A 24901-nucleotide genomic window follows, 5' to 3' on the forward strand; every position below is an offset into this window, starting at 1 on the left:
AGTTTGTATGTGTAAATAACTCTGCTCTGAGACTCACTGTTGCTGATTCAATGGTTAATAAGCTACACTGTAGGTTCATATTTTTGTAAATCTATGATGAAATCAGTGCCTCACCAGCCATGAACCTCACTGCACATCACTGCCTCCAAGTTAGGTCACTAAATAATAATGGCAGCAGCAGCAGGCATGTCTAGTGCTCTTATACTTTTGTGAATTCAAGGGGTGCTTTCCAAACCAGGCATTGGAACTGATTTTCAGCAGAAAAGAAATTTTCTGCCCAACTACTGTGGCAGTGAGTTACCTGGATTCATTTGCCAATATGTAAATGTGATAATTTTCTGAACTACTGTATATCAACTGATGATGTGAAAAGTGGCATCCCATTTTCTAATTAGACTAGTACAAGTAACCGTTACCCCTGTGGCTCTCTGAAGACAGTTAAGTCACAAAGAGATAAGCGCTTAAAAAGGAGATCTACGGATATAGGAGGAAATGGGTTTGGCCAAAAGCTTCCAACCCTCACCTGTGGTCACGAGCTGTGGATATGACAAAAAAAAACATCAAGAATACAAGAAATGACCTTCTTCCATTTGAGATAGCACGAGGATGACATTGGAGAAGAACTCCAGCTCCTTTGAATGAAAAGCATTAGTTGATTGGTAGGATGCCTCTCACTTTAGTGATTTTCTGGTTGAGATAACTCATCTAATCTAAAGCACCACACCACACCTCAAGATGAGCTGGAGAGAGGTGCTGGAGGGACTGAAAAATGCTTTCAGAGTGTCATCTGAGATTTTGAAGTGATCGTTAGCCCCTTTGAGAGTCATCTGACAATGAAGACACTTGAGAGTCTCTTACAGCACACGTCATGTCCTCATTTTGGTTTGTTTTCTTTTTTCATTTTTGACAGGATGACATTTTGGAGGTTATGCAGTAAATCAATCATTGTTCGATTTGATAAAGATCATTTACTGTACACAGCAGATTCTCAGTTATCACTAGTTATTTATGGCCAATAAGTGACCTCATTTTGTCATGAAGTTATTTTAAAAAAACATACTTTTGATCATCTTGTGTCGTACCGACTTATTTTTCTTTGTGGGCTCAAATGAAACATTCAGTGTTCATACAGTACGTGACACTGCAGCAGAGCTCAAACATGTTGAGAACTTAGGCAGTGCTCCCCTCTGGTGTACATGAGCTGAAGCTGCAGCTTCAGCTACAGCTTCAGGTCATGTGACTCATTTCTGATTGTATTTTGTGACTCAGGCTAATCAAAAATACGTAGACTTCTTAATTCATCAGATTAGAATGATGATTATTATTGATGATTTTATTTCATTTTTATGGCAAAACCACTTTCCAATCTTCTTCTTCTCCTTTTGGCTTTTCCCTTCAGGGGTCGCCACAGCGAATCAGTTGCCTTCATCTAACCCTGTCTTCTGCATCCTCTTGTCTCACAACAAACCACTTTCCATCATTATCCCCTATTGTAATATTACTGTGTATTATTGTGTGAGCTTCATCTTCTTCACATGTTCACTCTCAAAAAGACTGACAAATCTGACACGATCTGTAAAAGTGGTGTTGGTTACGTTTTTTTGTTTTTTTTCAAAACAGTATAAATGCTAGTGTGGTCAGTATCAGTCATGTAAAGGGCATACACTTAGTATAAAGGTAAAACAAGAGAAATTTTATTCATTGTTTTGTTCTACAAAACTTTATTATAACATAAAGCTGATGAACAAAACTGTGTCTGGAGAACATAATGTTTCTCCCAGGAAAAAGTGGCTTAAAATCACAGGTGGAAACTAAGATATGTACAGTATTTGTTAACTATTGTTCAGATCCACTTTGTGCCGTTTTAGATTGTTTGAAGAAAGATATCTCGTACAAAGTTCTTTGAGACATATTAGCACCATTTTATAAAAACTACCTCTCAGGTAGGTCACACAGAATTGGTCAGGAATTTATGGTGTGTTTTCGTGAAAGTGACTCATCAGCAATCACTTCAACATCTTTTTCATCCTGCAGTTCTCAACATTTTTAAATTCTTAAAAATATTATGACCAAAATTAAAAGAAAATCAAGCACAACAACATTGAACTCTTTCGAAAATGAAGTCATCTGTGCACTCAGAGCAAAACTGTGTTGACATGACTGCAGTTCATCTTGTCATTGGCAAAAGCATTTCTTACATCCTCTCGTCATATTACAACAGCAAAGTTTAACAGAAAAAGACAGAGAAAGCAGGGGGGATCTAAAACCTGATATCCCAGTACTGCAGTGTCTCCTTAGTGGCTTCAAGATCATCTTCAGTGGCATCAAACTCAGAGCCGGTCTGTGATGCCACTTCAGAGAGTTGAGGTTGAGCTCCAGCTTCTGAAAGGTTTACAAAAACAATTTTCAAGATTCCAGAGGTAAAAATAAAAAATGAGAAATACATATGATGATTTATAATATCCCATAGACTTTTTAAAAAACATTCAAACAGATTTGATTAGTGGAATGATTTTTGCTGTAACTGGCATCCCAGTGGAGGTAATTATAGGCTTTGATTTACTGAGTGGGCTGCTAGATGTTTTACTAAAACAAGGAGGGGAAAGCCACTAGTGTTGATCTAATCCTTAAATCTCTTCAGGGATCTCCTAGAACAGATTTAAGGATTAGATCAAGGTTCTTTATGTGTTTAGAAGGCTATCAATGGGTTGGAACCAGCATAACAGATTTTGCATAAAGTTTATTATTAATATCAGACAGTACATCACTCCTGTCAGTTTATAACTCTCAGCCTCCCCTTTTATTATTTTGTTTAATGCAGTAATGGAATAGTTTTTAACAGGGACTGTCTAGAGTCAGATCTTGAGGGGGTTTGTATGTTGCCATGACTTCATGAGGTAAGCTAGAATCTGACATTGCAGAGAATTACGCAATTAAACAATCATTTCTTTATTGCACTTATTATGATTTCATTTATTATTTGCCTAGCAGATGTCACAGAAACCTTACTGTGACATCAACAGAGCTATTCTATTATGCAACAAGGCAAAGATCACAGACCAATGTGTGGAAATCACCTGGCAGCATGTTTATAAAACTAGGTATAAATAAGCCATGTAGCCATATGCCAGCCTAAACCAATATTAATGTTAGCTTTGTAAATAGCAAATCGCATGAGCTAGTTGTTTGGACATAACACACAGGCCCTATAAAATCTGACTTCTGTGGTCGTGGCAAAAACTGGAAGACCATAATTTGCTTATTTTTCTTCTAAGATGTCAGAGAATATGTTATTCTTATAAATGTATGTCAAGAGGTGTAAGTGGACAACACAGCACAAGGAAGGGAGAATTACTCCTCTTGTATTCTTATTTCATTAGTTCCTTCCACTATCTTTTGTCTTTTCTTTTCTTTTCTTTTTTATAGGAAGAGAAAGTCAGAAGACGCGGGTATAGAAAATCAATGAATGAATGAAAGGAAGAGGAAACATAAGACCAAAAGGCCGTAAGTTAGACTTGTGTGAAAAGGCCACCAAAGGCATTTGTGATTTTCAGCCAGGAGTGGCGGCCAAAAATTAGGTAAGAGCTACAAACGAGGGACAATGGATGATATCCACAGTCCTGGGACAGCGGATCAGTGCATTTGCTTTCAGAAAAGATTTCGATTTATCGTCCCTGTCTTTCTGTCCCTCTCTCTCTGTCTCTCTATCTCTCTCCATCTAAACCATTCTGGTTTGGTGGCCTGAGTGCTGCTCTCTCTCTAAGTCTTCTGGATCTGCCTCACTGCTTTGCTATTTCTTATCTCCCAGACTCTTCTCTCTCCTTGAATTGAGGAAATAAAGGGTACAAATTGCAAATAGTGTTTTTATGATCCTCTATTTCCATCCATTTTCTTGTAAACGAGATGACCGTAATCGTCACGTCTACAGCTGTTTTTCCAGGTGGTCACAGGTTTTTTGTGTTCTTACTTGGTCCAGCTCCCTCACTCATTTTTATACTAAGACAGGGCTAAAAATTGCAGGTAACTCACTAACTAACTTGTTGCTCAACACATTGAGCACCCCTGTATTACAGCATATATCATTTTGGAAAAGAAACACAAAATATTGTTGAATGATTAAGAATGTCTGCTTTGTGGGACTAACATTAATTGAACTCCATGTGGTTTTGAAGCAACAAAGACCTTTTCTCTTACCGGAGATGCAGAGGATCTGAGGCGTCTCCCACCTGCCTCCAGGCAGACACTTAATGAGAGGATATCTTCTCTGACGGAAGCCCAGAATGCAGTGATAACGCACAACTGCATTGGTTTCATATCTTTGTCGAACTTTTCCAAATATGGAGGCATGTCGAACTTTGGGTGGCGGACCACATGAGGCTGTTGGAAATTTAAGATACTTTAAATCGCCACTGTTTAAGAAATATGAAAATGCATCACCCCAAAACGACTAAACAGAGGAGCTGAAACCAAAGACACTTCCTTTTACTCACAGGTGCTTTTCTTGCAGGTATATGGAAGATTGTAGTTGCACGGTACGTCACTCCAGCGCCCGTCATCATGCCACACCATCACCACACAATCTTCACCAGATAGAAAATAGCTGTCTGGTTGCCCCCTGTACCAGTTCTCATACAGCTGAAGGCATAGAGACAACAGACATGGGTAAACCAACCAAATATTTATAAAAAGACACTTTTTTGTAGTGAATTACATTTCTCTAAACAAAAAGGTTAATATTTCGAGACAATTCTTTCCTCATGTATCGTATCTGATATGATGTTAACAAGATGTGATGTTAGTAACAGGAAGGTCTATCAGCACCTTACCATTATAGGGATCAGACAACTATCATAAAGGTACAGCAAGGAGATCAAATTTGGAACCTTTTTTCATTCATGTTTCTTCGAACTGAAAACCTACAGTCAACTGTGTTTGTTTTGATTGCTCACCAGTGGGTTGCCATCAGACCAGCGGAAATCATCCTCGATGGTCTTATCATTCAAACCGGTCCACTGGTATTCCTTGTAGTTGCCTGGTGAGGACAGTCAGGAATTATATGCAGTCTTTCAGGAACAAATAAATCACTCATTGGGGATAAACCACAAAGCCTACTGTTCAGGTAACCCTGCTCCTCAGGGGTCATGATGGATACCAGATGAGCTCCCAGCATACGACAGTGCTGCTCTGCGACTTCCCAGCTCAGACGCTGGCTGAAGTGTCGGTAACAGAACCCCTGGAACTTATCCCAACCTGGTTCACATTCCTCCATGTCTGAAAACAAACACAATCAAAAAACGTTGGATGCCTCTCCAGAGCTCACAGTGCTGCAGACAACTGCAGACAACTGCAGACAATTCTTCTTTATCTAAAAGAGCTAGCAGCTTGATTGAAAACCCAAAAGCTATTTCCAGTGCAAGAAAGGAAAAGCACTCACCAGTCTGACAATACTCTCCTCCATATGTTGGCAAACATAGACATTTAATCAATCCCTCTTGGTCGGTGCAAGTGCCACCATTGAGGCAGGGGTCCTCAACACAGGCGTCTGAAACAAAAGGAGCAGCAAAATTATTATGCTGTGGAAACTTCCTGTAAGAAGGATCCACAGTCTATATTTTATTATAGAGTTGTTTCTGTATGAATATAAACAAAAAACATCTTTGCTGCATTAAAAAGATTTTCAAAACAATGTGTGTGTATTAGTGAACTGCATACACTGATAAACATTGGATGAATCTCTGTATTTGTAATAATGGAAGTCATTTCACACATTTCTTTTAAATTAAAAAAAAAAGAGAGACATGTCTCCAGATGCTATGTTGAAGCATCAGGATGCATTTGATCCGGTAGATGGCAGCAGAGGACAAACTTCAGAAGGTCACATGAGGTCAAACTCTTCAGGTTGTTTTCTGTCTTTGTCATGAAAATGTATATCTTGTTTGCAGCGCTCCTTTCTTTCTGTCTTCTTGTACTTTCTTCATATTATAACTTTCAAATGTGCAAGTCTCAATAACTCTGTGTGACTAGTTTATATGGCTCCCAAAGAGCTTTAAAAAGACAGAAAAACCTAAGAGACTCTAATAAGTTTCCTTTATAACTATTTAACAGGATCTATACTTTACTCATACAATTTAGGTCGATGTGCTAAATATTGGAAAAATCCTGTACTTATGAAATCTGTTTCAGATAATATCTGATCTGTGTCTCAGCCTGTATTCAAACAGACTACTAATTCTCTAAAAAATTGTATGCACATTTGTTTTCAGTAAAGTAATTGGTAATGTAATGTTCCCTCATGTATTCATACTACATTACTTTTTCATATGACTCAAGATTGGGGTATGATTTTGTCAAAAAGTTAGTAATTTTATCGATAGTAATGATGCACAAAGAAATATTTGTTGACTTTGAATAAAGTGTCTGTTCTAGAGTGTAGTACTGTACTCTAGTTTCTTGAATAAAAAGAGTTGCTGCTGTTCTTTTGTAATTGGTAAAGTAAGATTCATTATCGGTACGTATTTCCAAACCGAAGCAAAACACTATACAGAATGGATAAATGAATGGATTTGTTTCTCCTGTCATCCTGCTAACAAGAACCCTGTGGTGTCTATCATTATACGACATACAAACCTCTCTCATTTGTCAGAGTACATGTATGGAAGCTCAATCCTGCTTCACAAAAGTGGAATGAAAATCATATACTGTAAAAGTGTAACTTTGTAACCTTTTATTTTGTGTTGCCATCTCTACAATAATCAAGGATTTTGTTTTTTATGTTTTCAAATTCAACCACAACAATTACGTACTCATTCATTTGTCCAAACACTCTGCATAGTTTCTTGTTTTATTGTGTCATTCACACAGCAGAACATAATAAATTGCCATTTATCTCTTTCCTCTATATATGCGCATCAAATTAAGCTTTGATTGAGAAGCTCTAGTCAAGATTGATTGCAAAAGAATAGCAAAAGGCCTCTGCATGCATTATCTGGCTGATGAAAAAAGGTATCTGTTGGGAAGTTTATATACATTAGAGATTGTGAATGTACATATTGAAGGTTGTGTGTGCTTCATTGACTGTCTTCATAAGCAATACCCTTTTAAATTTGCCTGTTCTATAATGTTGCCTAAAACCTTATTTAAAGAAACTAATATATTTCGAGATATAATGTCTTAAATGTCAAAACATAGTTGGTGAGTTAAACCATTAGACACACAGTGTCCATTATCATAGCTGTCAATGAGGTGAGAAGAAGGCTAGCAAATGTATCTCTCCAGTTCATGGAAGATGTGTCCATAAATCTCTGTGGAAAAATGTACCAGTAACCCACATGTGATAGATCCCACAGAATGGGCCTCAGTCTAATTAGTAACTCTTGTAACAGTAGAAATTAAACTGATAAAAGCTCCTAAATAAACCAAAAAAAAAGACAACTTCAGAAAGTTTTGTAAAGTAATATTTTACCCTTCTTGATTTGTGCTCCGGAAGCAAAACATGACCCATTCCTCTATCCATCCCTGACTTCAAATAATAAGACTTGTTATAAATTAAAATGATAAGATCTTTAGTAAAAATCATACGATAAGACATAGAGTGCAATTAAGAAAAAAATAAAGATTTAACGGTGAGACAAGAAATAAACAGATTAGTGATTTATCATTCTTACACCTGAATATACAAAACTGATACACATTTTGTAACATTATGATTAAACATTAGAATATAAAACATCAATCCATCCATTCATGAAACATTAAAAAAAAATCAACAACAATTTAAAGAGTTTGTGCTTATTAATGTACAAACACTCTTGTGCTTTTACAAAATTAGAGAAGCTAGCAATAAATGCTGCAAGCTGTAACTCATGTCACAATGTTTACAATAAGTCACCCAAAGAAGAGCCGTGTCTAGTAATGTGCCCTACCAGCAGAGCCAACTAATGGCCTAAATCACTATGTTACTTTGTTCATAGTAATATGGATCTGACAGTCAATGAGATAAGTTAAATTTTTGAAACAGATGCGAACATTAAATATCATAAACTCTATTTCAGAAAAGGATTCCTTTGTCTAATCAATGTTAAAATATGTGCAACAACAAGTTATGGGGAGAAAATGAAAGTGACAGTAGCTGTGCAGTGAGGCGATATATTATGTGCAAATAAATCCAAAAAGACCATCACCATGGCAGAAAATCATTGTAGGAAATGTACGGAAACCCCTGTTTGAAGTCAAACCTCTAAATTCCATTACTTCACAGTGGTCAATCATGATGAGACAGAAAATAACATGCAAAACAAGACTGGACCGTTGACAAATGTCAAATGACAACTTCTCCAGAAGGGATGTGAGGTCACAAGGGAAAAAGTGAGGAGAGTTTTAAGGTGAAGTGGGAGGAGTCAGAAGGGTGAGAGGGATTTTTGAGGTGAGGCAAACGTGGGAAGTCATTGGAAAAGGAGGGGAGACATTTTACGGAAAATGGAACAAAGGCAGTCTGGGGCAGAAGACAGACCATGGATTTTATTTTAGTGTGTCATTGCATCGAGTTGCAAGAGGAGGACGGTTAGGCTGATGAGAGTGGCTTTAACATTACCTGAAGCTTTCCCTGTACCGCCTACAGCTGCCCTCTCATTAGGCAGGTTAAGCAGGGTGGGCGGCTGGGTGACACTAAACTCAACATCTACCAGACCTTGATCCACTGGTGGTATGAAGGCTGTCACCCTCTGTGGCTCGGTCGTCTTGTGAGAAACCGTAGATATTGAGGTGATCGGGCTCCAGGTGCGTTCAGACCAGGGCTTTGCAGTTGTACTGGGAGAAGTTGTTGTCTCCGTGGCAGCAGGAGAGGGTTTTGTGCTTGAGGAGGATTTGGGAGCTGATGTGGAAGTGATGGGGGAAATTCTTCTGCTGTACTCAAGATAATTTACAGACTCTAGGGGTTCAGCTGTGGTTGTCATCAAAGTCCAGTTCGATGTTTGCGAACTGACAGGAAAGATGTGAAAGTCCTCCTCAGTAGCTGAGACAGATCCAGCTTTTTCTTCAAGGACCAAGGTAACACCGGCTTCTTTTTCAAGGGCCGGTGTAATGCCAGCTTCCTTTTCAATATTTGGGGCAATACTTGTTTTCATTTGGGCAACTGTTTGGACAATATTAGTTGTTGCACCTTTAGCATCATCTTTAAAAGTAATATCAGGGGAAATGGTTGTTCTTTCCTCATGACTTGGGGAAACGTTTACGGTTTTATCACCAGCAACAGTTTTAGTTTCTTCTGTAATACTTTGGGTAATATTAGCTTCTACCCCAAGTGTTGAGACAGCATAAGCTTCTTCATCAAGGGCAAGGGTTGGGACAACATTATCGCCATCTTCCAAGGAAAATGAAACTTCAGCTCCCCCTGCTTCTTCAAGGGTTAGGTTAACTTTAATTGCCTCTTCAGTGATTTGGTTGAATGTAGTGTCTGCTTCAGTAGTTGTAATAACAGTCATGTCTTCTACAGAGATCACAGTTGCACCTGATTCATGTCCACTTGCCTCTTCATAATCAACTGTTGCAATGCCCAAGTATACTCTGTAGTCTGCCGTTTCATACTGGGCTGTGGTTGCATCAGTGGGAAACTGAGATGTGTTCAATTCCTCTGGAGATTCAGGGGTGCCTAAAGTTACTCCAGGGACAAGGCTGTCTTCAGACTTTATCTGGTGCTGCTGATTTTCTTCACTTTCTTCCATTTCTAAGCTTGTGCTTCCTTCTTGTCTCCAGACAGAGGGCTCCCACAACTGTGACACCGTGGAAAAGATATTCAGGTCCTCTTTGTCAGACTGGCTTGACCCAAACGAGGACACCAGATTTGGTAGTGCAGTATGAGTCTCAGCAGGAATGCTAAATGCTGAAGCAGAAGGTGAGGGATGAGTAGTGAAGTTAGAAATTGAGACCTCTGACGTGGGGATGAAGCTGACTGCATCACGGTCACTCTCTGGAAAACAGCATCAAAGAGATTTCAAGTAGTTAAAACATTCACTAAAGTTAATGCTTCTTTGCTGAGAGTAGGATGAGAATCAGTAAGACTTGGAGCATAAAAATTATACTTCTACCTTCCCATCTACTTCTTGACTTGACAGAAAAGAATCTACAGTAATTTTCACATATTGTTTGGAATACTTCAAATACTTCAAATTCAAAATCACATTTGACATACCTGCAGAAATATCTCCCAAATTATCCACAGGAGTCAACTTCGTCCATGTTGTAGTTTGTGCTGGTTTTGTAACAGGTTCTTCTACATTTGAAGCCTGAGTTGACAGAAACATCTGCACATGATCTTCCACTACTGTCTCCTCCTGGCTCTCATGATTCAAGGAGTCACGAGTTATTGGGACCATATCCCAGAAACTTTTGTCATGAGTATGATTGCTGTCTGTTTCGCTGTAATTGGCTGGAGGTGTGATAGAATTCCAGTTTGTTTCTCGTATTTCTTGGGAATTCTCTGGCCTCTCAGATGGGTGTGTGTTTATGTCTGTAACTGTCTGGTTATTTGGTTCATGTAATGACTCGAGTAACCCTGTGGTGCTTTCAGGCTCAGAATGGCTAATTGTCACGTTATTGTAGTGGGAATCTGTCTTATTGTTGCCACTTGGCAGAAACGCCAAGTGTTCGTGGGTTTCTGTGGTGCTGATGATGTCCATCAGCTCTGTGGGTTGCTGTGAGTCAAAAGTCATTTCTGTATGAGGTGAAAGTTCATCCAGTGGCTGAGGGAGGTCTGCTTGAGGTGTAATGGTGAGGGAAGACTCTGTTGTGCCTGATGTAGCTGTTGGGTGTGTTTCAACCAGGCTTTCCTCTGTATAAAGGCCGAGAAACAGAGGAAATGATTCAACCACTCTTTGAGCTTTGAGCTCTACATGTTCTTCATGTTCGTTCAGTTGCAGTTCTTCATCTGTTTCTGTTAGAATAACAACATCCTGCCCAATTTCCTTGTTTTCTGTGGCCGCATGGTTCATGATAGAGTCGGCATGAATATTTGTATCGTCTGCAAGGGACAAATAAGTAATTAAAAATTCTATTTTTACAAATTAAAAACTGTTTTATGCACAAGAACGTTTTGAGGCACCCTCACCTTTGAAGCAGTAAACATCATGAAGGCTGGATGGATCCGGGAAGCCAGTTTGGTTAACAAAGCGGTACATGGTTTTGACGCCTGGCAGAGGACCTCCACAACGGTCTCTGGGGTTTGTGATGGGGTAGCGAACACTTCCATCAGACAGCCAGCCAGGGCTGCAATAGTCCACACCTTCACTCCATGCCAAGTATAGCTGTGCAGTTGTAGCCAGCTCTGCTCCTGCTGCTCTGCAGTACGACTGAGCTTCAGCAAACGACAACTGCTGTGGAACAGAGTCATGAAACACCTCCCCTACAAAACAAAGAATATTTTTATTTTATCTTATAGCACTGAACTGAAGTTTTTATTTACTTATTTATTTATTTATTTATCTATTTATTTATTATATATATATATATATATATATATATATATACTTTTTATTTTTATTTTTTTTGTGCGTATAAAAATCTCAAGTGGCAGATTTTCTTCACAGATAGAACTGACCAATTTTAGCTTTTAACTTCTTCTTCTTTGAGGGCATACATTATATGTTGGACTGCACATGACATTTGTCTGGCTATCAGGAGATCACCAGAAGGATCACAGGATTACAAAAAAATCTACTGAATTGATTTCCATGCATCAGTATGGAGTATGGATTTTGTGTGGAGCATGGCTCGAGATAAAAGGACAGATCGAGACATTGTTTTCTGTTTTCTTTGACATTGTTAGATGGCTTTTTATCCAAATATTCTAAAATCACTGAGCTGATTTACATGAAACTTAGTGAGGGGCGAGGCAGGGGTTAGGAGAGTGAAATAAATGTGTAGAATTGTCAGGAGAGGTTTAATCTACAGAGTGCTGTTTAAATCAGACTAGCTAATCTGCTCTTAGTCACTGACCTGCAAAATCTAGCATGATTTTGGCTTTAGTTGTAGAGATTACTAACATTATTCATACCATTCATTTGTTCCACATAACAATAAACATCGTATTGATCATGTGGATCCATTGTGCCATAGTTTCTCAGTCCCGGTTGGCCATCCATGTCTCCATAACATCCATGACGGGGCACTTGGATTGGATACCTGTAAAAAGAATAATAATAATCAGTGGGAACAGAGAATATTTGACTTTAAAATAAAAATAAATTCTAAATATCTGATTCTTTTCAAGGGACAAAAATGTAACTTGGGCATAAAAATATTGAAATAGGCTTAGAATATTGCACTGTATTAATCTTTACAACTGGTTGAGACTATTTACAATGCCCTCTAAATTCTTGAAGTTATACCCCCTCATATTTAACTTGAGTGATGAGATACCTAACAGACTGGTCTGCCAGCCAGCCAGCATCACACTGCTCATAGCCGTCATAATAAGCCGCCAGGAGTTGGTCAGGAGTGGCAACTTGCGCCCCAATGGCTTCACAAGCCCTCTGGGCCTGATGGAAGGAGAACGCATAGCGGCCCGAAGCATCTCTATAATGGAATACAACCCCTAAACAAACACATGCACATTCATATTAAGACTGTACAATGATCTCCTGGAATAAATGCGTGTCACACTACAAAATATAGACCAAAAAATTCCTTAAAATACGTAATGCATATACAGTATAATACATTTTGGAAAAATATTTGTGAAATATTTGTAAAAAATAAATTAGAGCTATTTGTGCTGCGTATGTCAAACGTGCCCATCCGTATGATAAAATTAATCAATGTTATGGAACAGGAATATACTCATAATATCTGTTACAACATTTTTGCACCTGCACATTGGTTAAATAATTCTGAAATCTAATGAAATTTTAGAAAAAAAATTTCATTGTGTTACCTTTAACCTTGAGCTGCACAAGGTCACTGGCATCTTCAAGGCCCTTCTGCACCTCACAGCGATAGTGACCCGAGTCACTGGAGCGCAAGTCTCCCAACCACAGTGACAGATCATCAGGGGATGATGTATCGTTGAGCCAGGCAACGCGATCCTTGTACGCTTCATTCACCTTCACCCTTTCACCACGTGCCACCAAGATCTGTGTCTCCACCCCATTGGACACCACAGACCACTTGACGCGGGGCGCAACAGGGGAGGAGGAAGAGTAGGTAGGAGTGGAAGAGAGAGAAACCAGGCAGGGAATGGAGACGGAGCCGCCCAGGGGGGCGGCGATTGGACCTGACTGGGGGATGTTCACGTGAAGCTGTTGGGCATTATCTGCAGAAGAAAAGACCAGAAGAAAGAGCAGAACTTTAAGTTATCCTTAAAAGAATGGATCCAAAACTTATTTTTAATAAATTCACCCTTATCTTCTTTAGTTCTAACTGATAGTGACTGAATACTAGAAATGAATACTAGAGATAGCTGTGAAATGGACATGGACGTACCAAATGTAGATGGCCTTTGGGTGGGGAAGGCCAGACTGAGGTGGCAGACTGCACTGAGAAGTGGAAGTATTTGGACATGTCTATGGAGAGAAAGAGGACACAGTAAAAAGTAAGCTTCAATAAATTATGACAGAGATAACAATTAATAAAGCAGTCCCAAAATAAGTGTATAGGGAAATAGAAAGGGCACAAGAATAACACAAATCATTTCTATTAACCAGTAATTCCAGTTTTTTAATTTCATGCATGTTTAATCTTTAATATGATTTGTCATGTGTTGTGTCATGTGTTGGTTCAGCTTGACTGGAGATGAATGGCGCTGACCTGTTACAATATTAAAGTTAACAAACCTGCACAAATTTGTGTTACATCAGAGCATCCATTAGTCTGAACGTTTCAACATATTCAAAAGACAGGCTCGAGGTTACACTGTGGTGTTCTAACATTTAGCCTTTTATTGTCTGGTTTTCAAACAAATTGATTATATTTTTGAGTTATATTGTTTGTATCTCTATTCTAACATAACTGGTACTTGAAATGCATAAAAAAAACAAAAGTAACAAATGTTTTATTGTGTAGATATACACAATGTGAATCTACTAAGGAGCAAGGTTGTCCGCACAAATTTGAAAAGCAATCCGTCCCAGAATTATACCTGACATGTAAACTGGGTAGGCGGACAGACGAACAGGCGAGCAGGCAGACAGAAAAATATATTCTACTGATCCCAAGCTGGGAAATTCACAAAATTATAAGATATAATAGGAAACAGCATTAGAATCATGCTAAGAGAGAAGTTTTAGATGTATTTAGATTTTTAAAAGGAAACAAATAAACAGAATGAAGCTTTACATCTCATAGATTAAAGTCAAAACATTTACTGGCAAATGTGGTGAAGTTGATTGCATAAGTGGCAACCTGCTACTACTGGCAGAAATGGTCTTTATCCTGAAAACATTCTAGCACATGAAGTACAATCTCAATAAGAAAACAATGAAAACACAAATCTTATACGTCATTGAAATCTCAAAGCTCAACTAGGAAACATGAAAGAGCAGCTTGTCTAGTTTTCAAATGCAGGCTGGGAACACAGACTCCTAACCACAAGCTATTCATCACCTCCGGGAGTTAATGACGTGGCATTTCAGCACAGCGGCCAGCTCTCCATCACCAGTCTGGCCCTGTTATTAACCCCACAGTCATGGCAGGCAGACTCACAATGACCTCACCCGACCTTCTGAGGAAGCCGTTATGGATCTGTGAAGGATCGTTCTTTACAAAGAGCAGCCTTTCAGTTCCACATTACTCCTCAGGGTCGTTCTGTGAAATTCACAAATGTGACACAGTTTTGTGCTGACGGTTTTCGTTTCAGGTTATTTAATCAATATTTTAGATTACCCAAGTACCACACAAGTGCAATATAGTGATTAATACCAACTCTATCACTGAATAATGTAGATTTGGAACAACTTATTGTTGCCATCCAAACTTGCAAGAATATCATGACTTCTTGCACCTAAAACTAAAAGTTTTTTTTGTGTTCTAACATCAAGGAATTGATCTAACACCGCTATAATATATATGGTATTGTATAAACTTTTCTTAAAAGACTTATTAATATCAATATTATAACATTTGTAATTTATCCAGTTAAAATTCACAGATTATGATGACTCTAAATATGAAATAATTGGTCAGGAATCAGTCCATCACTTAATCATTTGCATGTTTTCTTGGTCATTTATGCTTATAAACTGAATGAACAGAAACTAATTCATATGCCCAAAGTTGGAGCCACACAGCTGTCAAATTCTCTGTATAACAAACACATCTTTTGCATGAGTCAGCAGAAACGCAGCTCACTAACTCGTGTCAAATTAAATGGCCTTCTTTGATGGTAGAATAATTGATGTCTGTTTCCTCCGCCAGCTGGGAGGACTCCACTGGGCTGGCATCACTATTGGTATTCTTGACAAGAAAACGCCTCACAGAAAGCGAAGCGGGGGCCAGGAGGACAGCTGCACACTGCGCTTTCACTTCATACCGACTTCCACACAAAGGCCTTGGAAGAAATTAAAAGACGGGACACTGGCACACTTGCTCGATTTTTTGTCTTTTCTTTCTCCTTCCATTTCAAAGATGGAGAGACTTGGAATGGCTCTGGAGCAGGCTTTGTGTGGAAGTAACGGCCGTATTGAGACGGCGCAGGCTGTTTTAAACGCTGGTTGTGAGAGTGTGCGTTTGTATGACTTTGTGCATTCAGTTTGATGACAAGGGAGAAAATCCTAATTGCAACTGATTATATTGCATCTTATTTACATCACATTTTTCTTTGGCCTTACTGTCAAGAGGCACTCTTTTCCTTAATGAGAGTAACTATGAATACAAGTTGAGCCAAAATCAATGCCACCCACTGCATTTACAGCTCTAGACACTGCAGCTAATTACATGCAAAACTAAGTCTGATCTCTTCAGTAACTACAGTAAGCAGCTGCAGGCAAAGGTGAATGTTAGTATTAGAGCCCCGCTACAACTTGACTACATCTGGTGGGTGGCTCAGACAAAACCCATTTCTATCAACAAGCTGGAAAACGACTGCTAGTCCCAGTTTAGCCAGGTCAAACAAATACGGCAGAGATGAGCTGGAGCTGCTTTGACACAAATGAAGAGTCTAATTTTTTTATTTTTTTTTTAAATGTATCTAAAATTTTAAGAGATAAAAGCAGCTTTTCCTTTCACACATCTGGTGGAGGTGTCAGGTGAACTTTCATTGACTAATCTGTCAGTCCATCACGCTTCTTATTCATTCAATTGGTATTTCACACCTTCTTATCCAAATCAAAGACTTTCAAATGTAATATTTAGACTACCAGATGTTTCTGAAGGAACGGACAAGTTTTAAACCTATTCACAGCAACGATTCATCACTGCAAACTCGGCCAAGTCCTTTTCATATTGTTTCATAAAAATAGGAAGTAGAAGATTGTAGCACAGAGGCATGTGTGAAAAAGAGAATGGAAATAATTTTCACACATAACTGCCAGGAGTGACAGTTTATCGAAACCAACAGACTGATTCCCTTTTTCTTTAATTCAGACAATAAACTATGTTAATGTACTGTTTTGTAGAGAAACCACAAATGACAGAACTAACACATCCTCAGTATTTAAGTTAGTTAATAATGATTTAGTAAATTATGGGTTTGGCGACTCAGTCTTGACATATATTTTCAGAGATTCCTCTCCTCAACATTACAGTTTCTTGAAGCTAATTTGATTTTTTAAAAATGTTTTTCTTTATATCAAATAACTGTCTCATTATATCTGTATTTGTAATACCACCAAAGGTTTAAAAGAAAAAATAATCCCAAAATTGTATCTACGCTGATGACACCTTTCTCATGACCACACTTTGTATCGGAAGAGATAATCAGCAAGCAAAAACTTATGCTGCAGAATTCATCACTGGCATGAATAACAGTCCACCATAAAATACTTCTACCAAACACAGAAGATGCCAGTCCCGCTCAGTGAAGACTAGAGCGAGTACAGTGAATGCATTATCCCTCATTTTAGTTCCTCTTCAGTTCCCACCATTCCTCACCAGCAGAGGGGACCGGACTCTCGTAGAGGTGAGCCCCATTACAGATTTACTTTAGTTTAAAGTGAGGCCACTGCATTAAAAATTGAGCAGCAAAGATGAAGCAGAGCTGTATTTTTAGACCTTTGTGCTGTTTGTTTAATGTAATACAATTGCAATTACAGTACAAATTTTTTTCATAAACCATTTGAATTTTTTTTTTTTTTTAATTTTCATCGAGGTGCCTTCTGGAACATATTATCTCATATTGCATAATGATGCAGGGACTTATCTAGAAGAAACATCACCAACACATGTTGCACTTGTGTTTTTAACATCCTCTCAAACCTCAGACCCTCTACCTGCTACTTTCTGTCTTTTACAGACACACACGCACACGCACACACACACACACACACGCACACACACACACACACACACACACACACACCATCTTGTGTGCTTAAGTGCACACTGATGGCAAAAAAAAAAGGCTTCTTGTATCTCCTGGTCAAAAGAGCAATCTTACATTCAGCAGCATCCATGCTTTAATGGAAGGAATGGTAAAATAGAAGATGTGGGCCAGTTTGTAATCATCTGTATAAAACACACACACACACACACACACACACACACACACACACACACACACACACACACACACACACACACACACACACACACATCAACCCACAATCATCTAGAAAGAGATGAGCCGCAACCTAATCCTCTGAAACCCAGCGGGTGAGTTTCAACTGTGCAAGAAAAGCAAAAAAAACCTCCACAAAAAAGTTAAACCCGACAAAACAAAGTGCGTAAGTTCTTAAAAACGAATGTTTCTGGTAAAAATGATTCATCACAAGCTGAAGACCTCCTTTGATGGCAGCAATAAGATAATTAACTGGTAAGGGAATTTAACTTCAAGGATTTGACCATTTATCATGAAAATGCGGGTGAACCGCAAAAATTACACAATTCATCACCAACATCCCAAACACATAAAAACCTACCGGGTTATTCTCTGAGGCATCTCAGCTGATGGAGGATGGATTTCTGTCTTGGCTGAGAAAACTATTTTTCCGTCGCCTTCTCTCAGCTTGCTGCAGTGCGTCTGTCCTGCTCCGGAGGCTCTGCGCAGGTGAGAGGGAGCTGCTGCCCGTCCGACCGGCTCCGAGGCTGGGACAGAAAGGAGGGAGTTGACAGAAAGTGAAGACTGATGTAAAATCCTGGACACCAACATCATGAACTGAACTGCCCACTTTTTCACCCACAATCGGAATGAGATGGCGCATGTATAAGTAGGGAGGACTGGGTCATTTTTGCATGCTGTTTCTGAAGCCCGCATTCAAGAGATCATTTTAATTTTAGGTGTACCTGCACTACAGATGCAACGAGCGTCATGTGGAGGAAAAACACTTGAGTTGAGTCAGCGCTATGGAGACACACAGGAGAAGGCGCTGATGCTGCTGCAGGTGTTATTGCTGCAGTCAGTGGCAGTCCCAGACTCTTGGGGGCCCCAGACGACTGATCAAACGTCATATTTTATTTATACAAGAGTCCCCGGAGTTACATTCACGATGATCAGCCTTCAGAGTCACCTGAACACGGGGGAAAGCAATACTTCTATTAATTAATAAGTTTGGTGAAGCTGGTAGTTTATTAAATCTGCTCTGGACAAGACAATGACTCATATTAAAAATCACATTTACATCTAAATACTAAAATATAATAACCAAAGAAGTTCATAATAATAAAAAAAAGATGGTTATAGAGAAGCAGAAAGATCATTTTACACACTTGAACACAAAGGAAAGGGAGGGTGACATGAAATTGAACAGATACTTTGTGTTGGGGTGTTGGCAGAAGGTGCTACATGGTCCGCCTTTATAATATTTTACGGTTTTGCTTCTTCTGATGGTGCAGCCCTGATTTCTAAGTGGGGTGAGCTGGCGGTATGTCCTCCACAATCATGTCAGTGACAAAACCTTTTAATGAACTTTGTAGCACCATCAATTAGAACCTGCAGACCACAGCTACAGCAACAGCACCAGTTTGAGGAATCCTTCAAACATCACAGTGTGATTTTATGATTGTGCGTTTGCTTGTTTTGACACTGGATATCTCAACAGATTTTCATGAAGTCTTGTGCTTAAAGCAAAAAAAAAAACTATGCCTTTTACTTCACTTAACTGAAATCTGCAGTTGTTTTACTTTGATTACTCCACAATATGAAGTAATGGTTCAAAGTAATCTTCCTCACAGCATTGAACATAATGAAAAATGGCTGCACTTACTGTCGATCAGGGACATGATAAAAGTGCTTCTTGTACCGTTAATAGTCTGATGTATTTAAATGAGCCAGTCCTCAGGAGACTCGTTCTGTTTTATATTTTATTGGTAATGTACTTATCTTTTGAACTTTTACATAAGTAATATCTGAATGCACAACTCATAAAGGATGATTTTCATATCACTATTTGGATGCTTTTACTCAAGTACAGGGATTATTCTTTTCACCACCACTGCAATGAGAATTTTAGCTTTTTTTTTCTGTGATCTAAATTTAACAGAATTAATTAAAATGCACATAAAACCACTAAATCAGGTTTGGGTGAAGGAAATAAAGTATAAAGGGAAAAGTCTGAGCAGACCTTCCTCTGTAGTTCATAACATATTGAGATCATAGTCAAGAATTCACTGAGAGCAACTAAAGTGGATCAAACACAGCTAAACATGCATGCAAGCTATGCCTCCGACCTGCATACAAGCTAGTATTACATTTTCCACCAATCTTCAAACAACCAGCCTGTAATTAGATGCTATCATTATATTGTAGCTGGGTTTAGTTCGGCAAGTGAGTTGAGAGGAACACTCAAATTTAGATTTAAAGTGTATTCAGATGTTCCCATGAGTAGCCATGATTATCTGAAGTCTTTATTATTACATTTCTATGCATATCTGCTCAGAAAACATACAAGTAATGTAGATAAATGTAGAGAATGTAGAGAAAGATGGCACCTAGAGAGCACATGAACAAACTGAGCTGCTGCTCACTAGGTGCTCTGGACTAGACTCTGCTCTCAGCTAGCAAAGGAATGGAGGATGTGTGCAGCCACCATCAGGTGGTATTCATTAACTTATGTGGAGGAGAGGTAAAATGTGACTCAGCTGAACTGCAGAGGCTGAATTCTAATTGCATGCTGTCATTATTCTGCTTGAGTCATGTTCAGTGGTTCCATTTAACTGAGTTACCAGACCTGCTGTCAGGTTACCACAAAGTATAAATGCCAGTTTCAGGCATTCTTCCTACCCCTTACCATGTAAAAGTTGAGAAAGACATTAACATCTGCAAGTGTGAATGGGAAGAAAAAAGCAAAAAAATGTTCCACCAGGTATTCTTTTGAGGTTCCACTTCACTAGTGTTGCGTCTCACCTTATTCAGACCCAGCTTGAATCCTTAACACACTCATACAGCAACAGGATTGAGGTCCAGTCTTTGAATCACTTTTCTTTCAAATAAAAGCAAAACCTCAAAAGCTTCTTTCCGCTGACTGGCAGCTTTTATTCCCTCCAGGATGCAAAGGAGAGACTCAGGGCGGACAAATCTGGGAAAACTGCTGCATTCACCAGCCAAAACCAAAAGCTTCCCATGCTTTCTGCATGAAGCTGCTGCAAAGACCAGAAATTAGGGTTTTGAAAGGCGCTGCGAAATATTGACGCAATTACATTATCTGTGACATATCGTCTTTGTTGTCTGGCACTGGAGTTAGCTGCATCCACAGTCCTGGCAACAAGTAAACTTAGTGTTACGGTAAATCAGTGCTTTTGGTTAACCGAGAAGGAAAATGAGACTTCAAATAGCTCTTAAGCTGCCTCTCTCATAAATTCTGGATAAATGTATGACTGAGGGTGATCTTAGAGAGTTTCCATTTGAACAGACATGCAAAACTGGATATATAAAGCAGCATTACGATACTTGTTTTATTATTTTATCAAGTATTGTTGGAAGGAGGTTGGGAGGACAAAAAAGCAAATCTTTTGCCAAAATGGCCATTAAAATTTTAACAATATAATACACATATATAATAATATAAAATAGTGATTCTGTCTGCCTTCAATTCCTCTGCATTAAATTAAACTATGTTTACCTCACTATATTTTACCAGTTTATGTCTAAATATTGTTTCAATACCCTCTACATACTACCAGGATTCAGGTAAAAAGACTGACTCTATTATTCACTTATGTATTATTTAGTATTTGTTTCTTTTACCCAAACAAATAACAAATAATTCAAGACTGCATTTTTTTCATGAAATACAATTAGCATGTGCTAGAGAAATGACTTTTGGGGGGGGGGGGATGCTTTGTATTTACTGTGAAGTATTTCTCCAGGGCACAACTTCAAATTGTATCATATATGTGCAAAACACATCTACACTCTCTTTCATTTCCATGGTAACAACATATTTTGGATGCACAACTTCTGTGTCAAAAAATTCTGTCTTTGACATGTTGTATGCATACAGAGATGAGTATATTCGTTTGGGTCCTATTTTTTTCATTTCCGGTCCATGTTTTGGTGTTTGAATTGGCCTTGAAAAATTATGCAGTTAATTTGTAGGGAGAATCTCTTAAACTTTACGTACATTTGATTTTTTTTTTAACTTATAATGATAAAGCCTTTGCTGTTCCAAGTCTGCAAATATATAAATGTGCAGTATATACTATAAATAGTCACTGATTTATGTAACAACTTTAATGTTAACAGCAACTGTTCATTTTACTGTGCCAACCAAATGAAAATAACTTGGTAATATTGCTACAGACATTGCAGGAAATATCTGAAGCTAATAAAACATTTAAGTTTATTCCCGACTCCACCCACTCACATTTCACCTCAGTTAAGAAATAATGGAACCTGTTAGTCTGAGCAGAGAATGTGTTGACCAGCTGGAGTGAGCAGTTAACTGAATAAATGACTCTCTGTTCAGACTGATCCGCTTCACAGCAGACACGTCGGCATTTCTCAATAGGAAAAGTTCTGTTAACATTAACAATGGCTCTCCTCCAGAAATCTTAGCAACACAATGAATCAGCAGAAACCAGAACTGCATCAACATGGAATTGAGCCATTACTAGTTAGAACTTATATACTTACATCCTTTTCTGAAACAAGTCAAGAAAAACTTTTTCTGATTTCTACTGAGTTTTTAGTCATTATTGATATGCATGACATATACATGCTTGTTGTTAAAGCTTGATTATATACTCATAGTTTTGCATTGCCACTTATGTGGGAGATCACCGTTCTACATGATCAAGTCTGCTTTTGACATTGTCTGCTTTGGTTGCTGAGGCTGATTTAGAGAGAATTATTTTTCACTTACAGGAAAATGAAACTTTTACCTCTTCGAAAACAAATTGGATAAATTCGCTCCAGAAAAGATGAAAAATTGGTTCTAAAAAAAGAAGAAGTATATTTTAATCTTATTCACAATAATGGCATGCAGTGCCAATGTGCAAAAAGTGAAACGAGGTTAATGTGTGTGGTCTCCTCCCAAACCATTTCCTTCTCCACAGGCTCCCAGACATATTGGAAAGAGAGACTCATTCGTCTAAGAGTGAACAGCATGTCTCGGCTTCTGTAACATAATGACTATTTTCAGCTAAGGAATAACTCAAAAAAGCCTCAACTCAATGATTATTATCCATTAATAAGCCAACAATAATCTCTAAGCAACGTTTACTGTTGAGTATGTGTGAAGATTCCGATAATATTACAAATAAAATATATGATGCATTTACGAAGGAACTACTGAATGTTAGAGTAGATCCAGATGAAAGGCGTGGATCCATGCATTCTGTTCTTCAGCATTAGGGGGCCGCTTTGATGAAACATGTTGTCTGTTCAGGCTGTGGTGACAAGACAGAGGTATGAGTTACCTGAGGGCTTTCTAGCTGTATCTGCACCACAACATCTAAGTATATTTGTATTTCTTAGAAGTCCGTTCAGATTAGATACTCTCTTAGCACAAGGGGAGTCGTTGGTGATGTAAGTGTCTGTTGACAGAAAAAATGAAGCACCGTCAACCTCCATTGTTCACAGCCAACAGCTGAAAGTGGTTTCTGCTGAATTTTTATTTTTTGTTTATGACTTGGAAGTGACTCTGTTGGCCTTCTGAACCAATTTCAGTTCCCATCAGCTGTGAGAACGCAAATTGAAAAAAAGTCTTTGAAAGTATTTAGTTCTTCAAGAGCTCAGAGTCACTTATAGTGCATGCATGTTTCACAATGAAACATGTTGGTTGCATGTGTTCCGTATTTACACACATGTCACAGAAGAGTGGAGAACCTATTGTAGCTTTCAACTGCTGCCACTAGATGTTACTAGTTTACAAAGAATTGCACACGGTTTTTCACATGCAGCAAGTGAACCAGCGTCATTCAAGAAACCTTTCCCATACAGATAAATGAAACAAATGTTATTATCTATTGTGAGTGGCTTAAAAACTGCTAAGATGAATATCATAATGAAGAAGGGCTGGAATGTGTCACAAGACATTACATGAAACAACCACAAAAGTCATATTAAAAAGGGTAAATACACTGGAAGATGAGACAATGGTAAACAGGTGACACGGAGGCGAGGAGACATCAGAGACATCAGAGACATCAGAGACAAGTGAAAACAGTGGACGTAAAAAGCAAGACAAAAAAGTACAAATGGAAGACACAGCAATAAACTGACATTTAGGGCGAGTCCATGAGGGCAGAAGGAGACAGAATGATGTGAGCAGGAATCATAGACTAAACCTGGGGAAGCAAATAGATAAGAAATCAACACAGGGAATGGAAAGCACAGGACACGAACAACAACTCAGAATGAAAAGGAAACACAATAATCAAACTCAAACTTAAAAATATGTTGATGAACTCCAGGATGACCAGAATCAATCAACTGGAACTGAACTGGTTTTAGTCAGTTTGGCGCTCGGGATCTTCAGGATATACTTCAGGATTTTATGACTGACTTCCAATGCCCTTTGTTCCCTCTGTGCTTGCTGTCTCTGTATCTCGTAACGCGTCCATTAGATGTGAATTTCTTGTACTGAGTTTTGCTCTCTTTCTCTCTCTCACACATAAACACACACACACACAGTATATATAATGTATACTGTATATTTACTGTATATATACTGTAAAGGTATATATACTATATGGAGTATATATTTTATATATATATATATATATATATATATATATATATATATATATATATATATATATACACACACACACACACACACATACGCACACACATTATATATATGATGAACAAGCAGACAAACCACCAGAGGAGCTTTTAGCCTGCAGATTAAAGAGGAAGGAGACGACCTTGGCAACATTTATGATCCAAATAGATGATCAGTTACCACTGAGATTCATCAAGTTACCATTAATCATCACAGAATTGTAACTGTGGGAACGCAAATCATTTTCTGGAGAAATTTTTTCCCTCCATTGTCAGACTGCATGAAGAAGACACTGGGGGGCAGTATTGTAAAGGAAGAAGTGTTAAAAGAGTCGATTCAGGAAAATCCTGCCTTTTTTAAATTTCTCTTGGATGTGACCCGGGAAAGGGAAGTTTGGGGCTCCCTGTTGAAGCTGCTGCCCCCACGACCCGATTCCAGATAAGCGATGGAAGATGGATGGATGGATGGATGGATGGATCTTTAAAGGCATTTTGGTCAATATTGACAGAACCTTTCTAACAAGAAGATTACTAGAAGCTCTGATTGCAATTTTACCCAAACCGTGCAAAGACTTCAACCCTCGTAGGTCTTGC

At 38.5% G+C, this 24901-nt stretch overlaps 1 protein-coding gene across 1 annotated transcript; it reads right to left on the reverse strand.

Moving 5' to 3' along the window:
• Positions 1-1672: 1672 nt before the first annotated feature.
• On the reverse strand, positions 1673-18226 carry LOC137607535 (brevican core protein-like). Its single transcript, XM_068333368.1, has 14 exons — positions 18063-18226; positions 13474-13553; positions 12926-13303; positions 12412-12586; positions 12047-12174; positions 11102-11395; positions 10187-11014; positions 8591-9964; positions 5435-5542; positions 5113-5271; positions 4950-5032; positions 4491-4635; positions 4195-4377; positions 1673-2382 (listed from the first exon to the last, which is right to left on the reverse strand). Exons 1-14 carry the CDS (start codon positions 18080-18082, stop codon positions 2261-2263), a joined length of 4077 nt encoding a protein of 1358 aa, XP_068189469.1. The 5' UTR covers positions 18083-18226; the 3' UTR covers positions 1673-2260.
• Between the last annotated feature and the right edge of the window lie 6675 nt (positions 18227-24901).

The sequence above is a fragment of the Antennarius striatus genome, chromosome 14, assembly GCF_040054535.1.
Source record: "Antennarius striatus isolate MH-2024 chromosome 14, ASM4005453v1, whole genome shotgun sequence".
NCBI classification, from domain to species: Eukaryota; Metazoa; Chordata; class Actinopteri; order Lophiiformes; family Antennariidae; genus Antennarius; species Antennarius striatus.

What these genes read in the sequence shown, in the direction of transcription:
- LOC137607535 (XM_068333368.1), bottom strand. Translation starts at nt 18,082, where the DNA reads ATGCCTCAGAGAATAACCCG. An exon ending in TACCTGCAAGAAAAGCACCT is followed by an intron (nt 4,378 to 4,490) that starts GTGAGTAAAAGG and finishes AATTTCCAACAG; the next exon opens with CCTCATGTGGTCCGCCACCC. An exon ending in TCAGATCCTCTGCATCTCCG is followed by an intron (nt 2,383 to 4,194) that starts GTAAGAGAAAAG and finishes TAAACCTTTCAG; the next exon opens with AAGCTGGAGCTCAACCTCAA.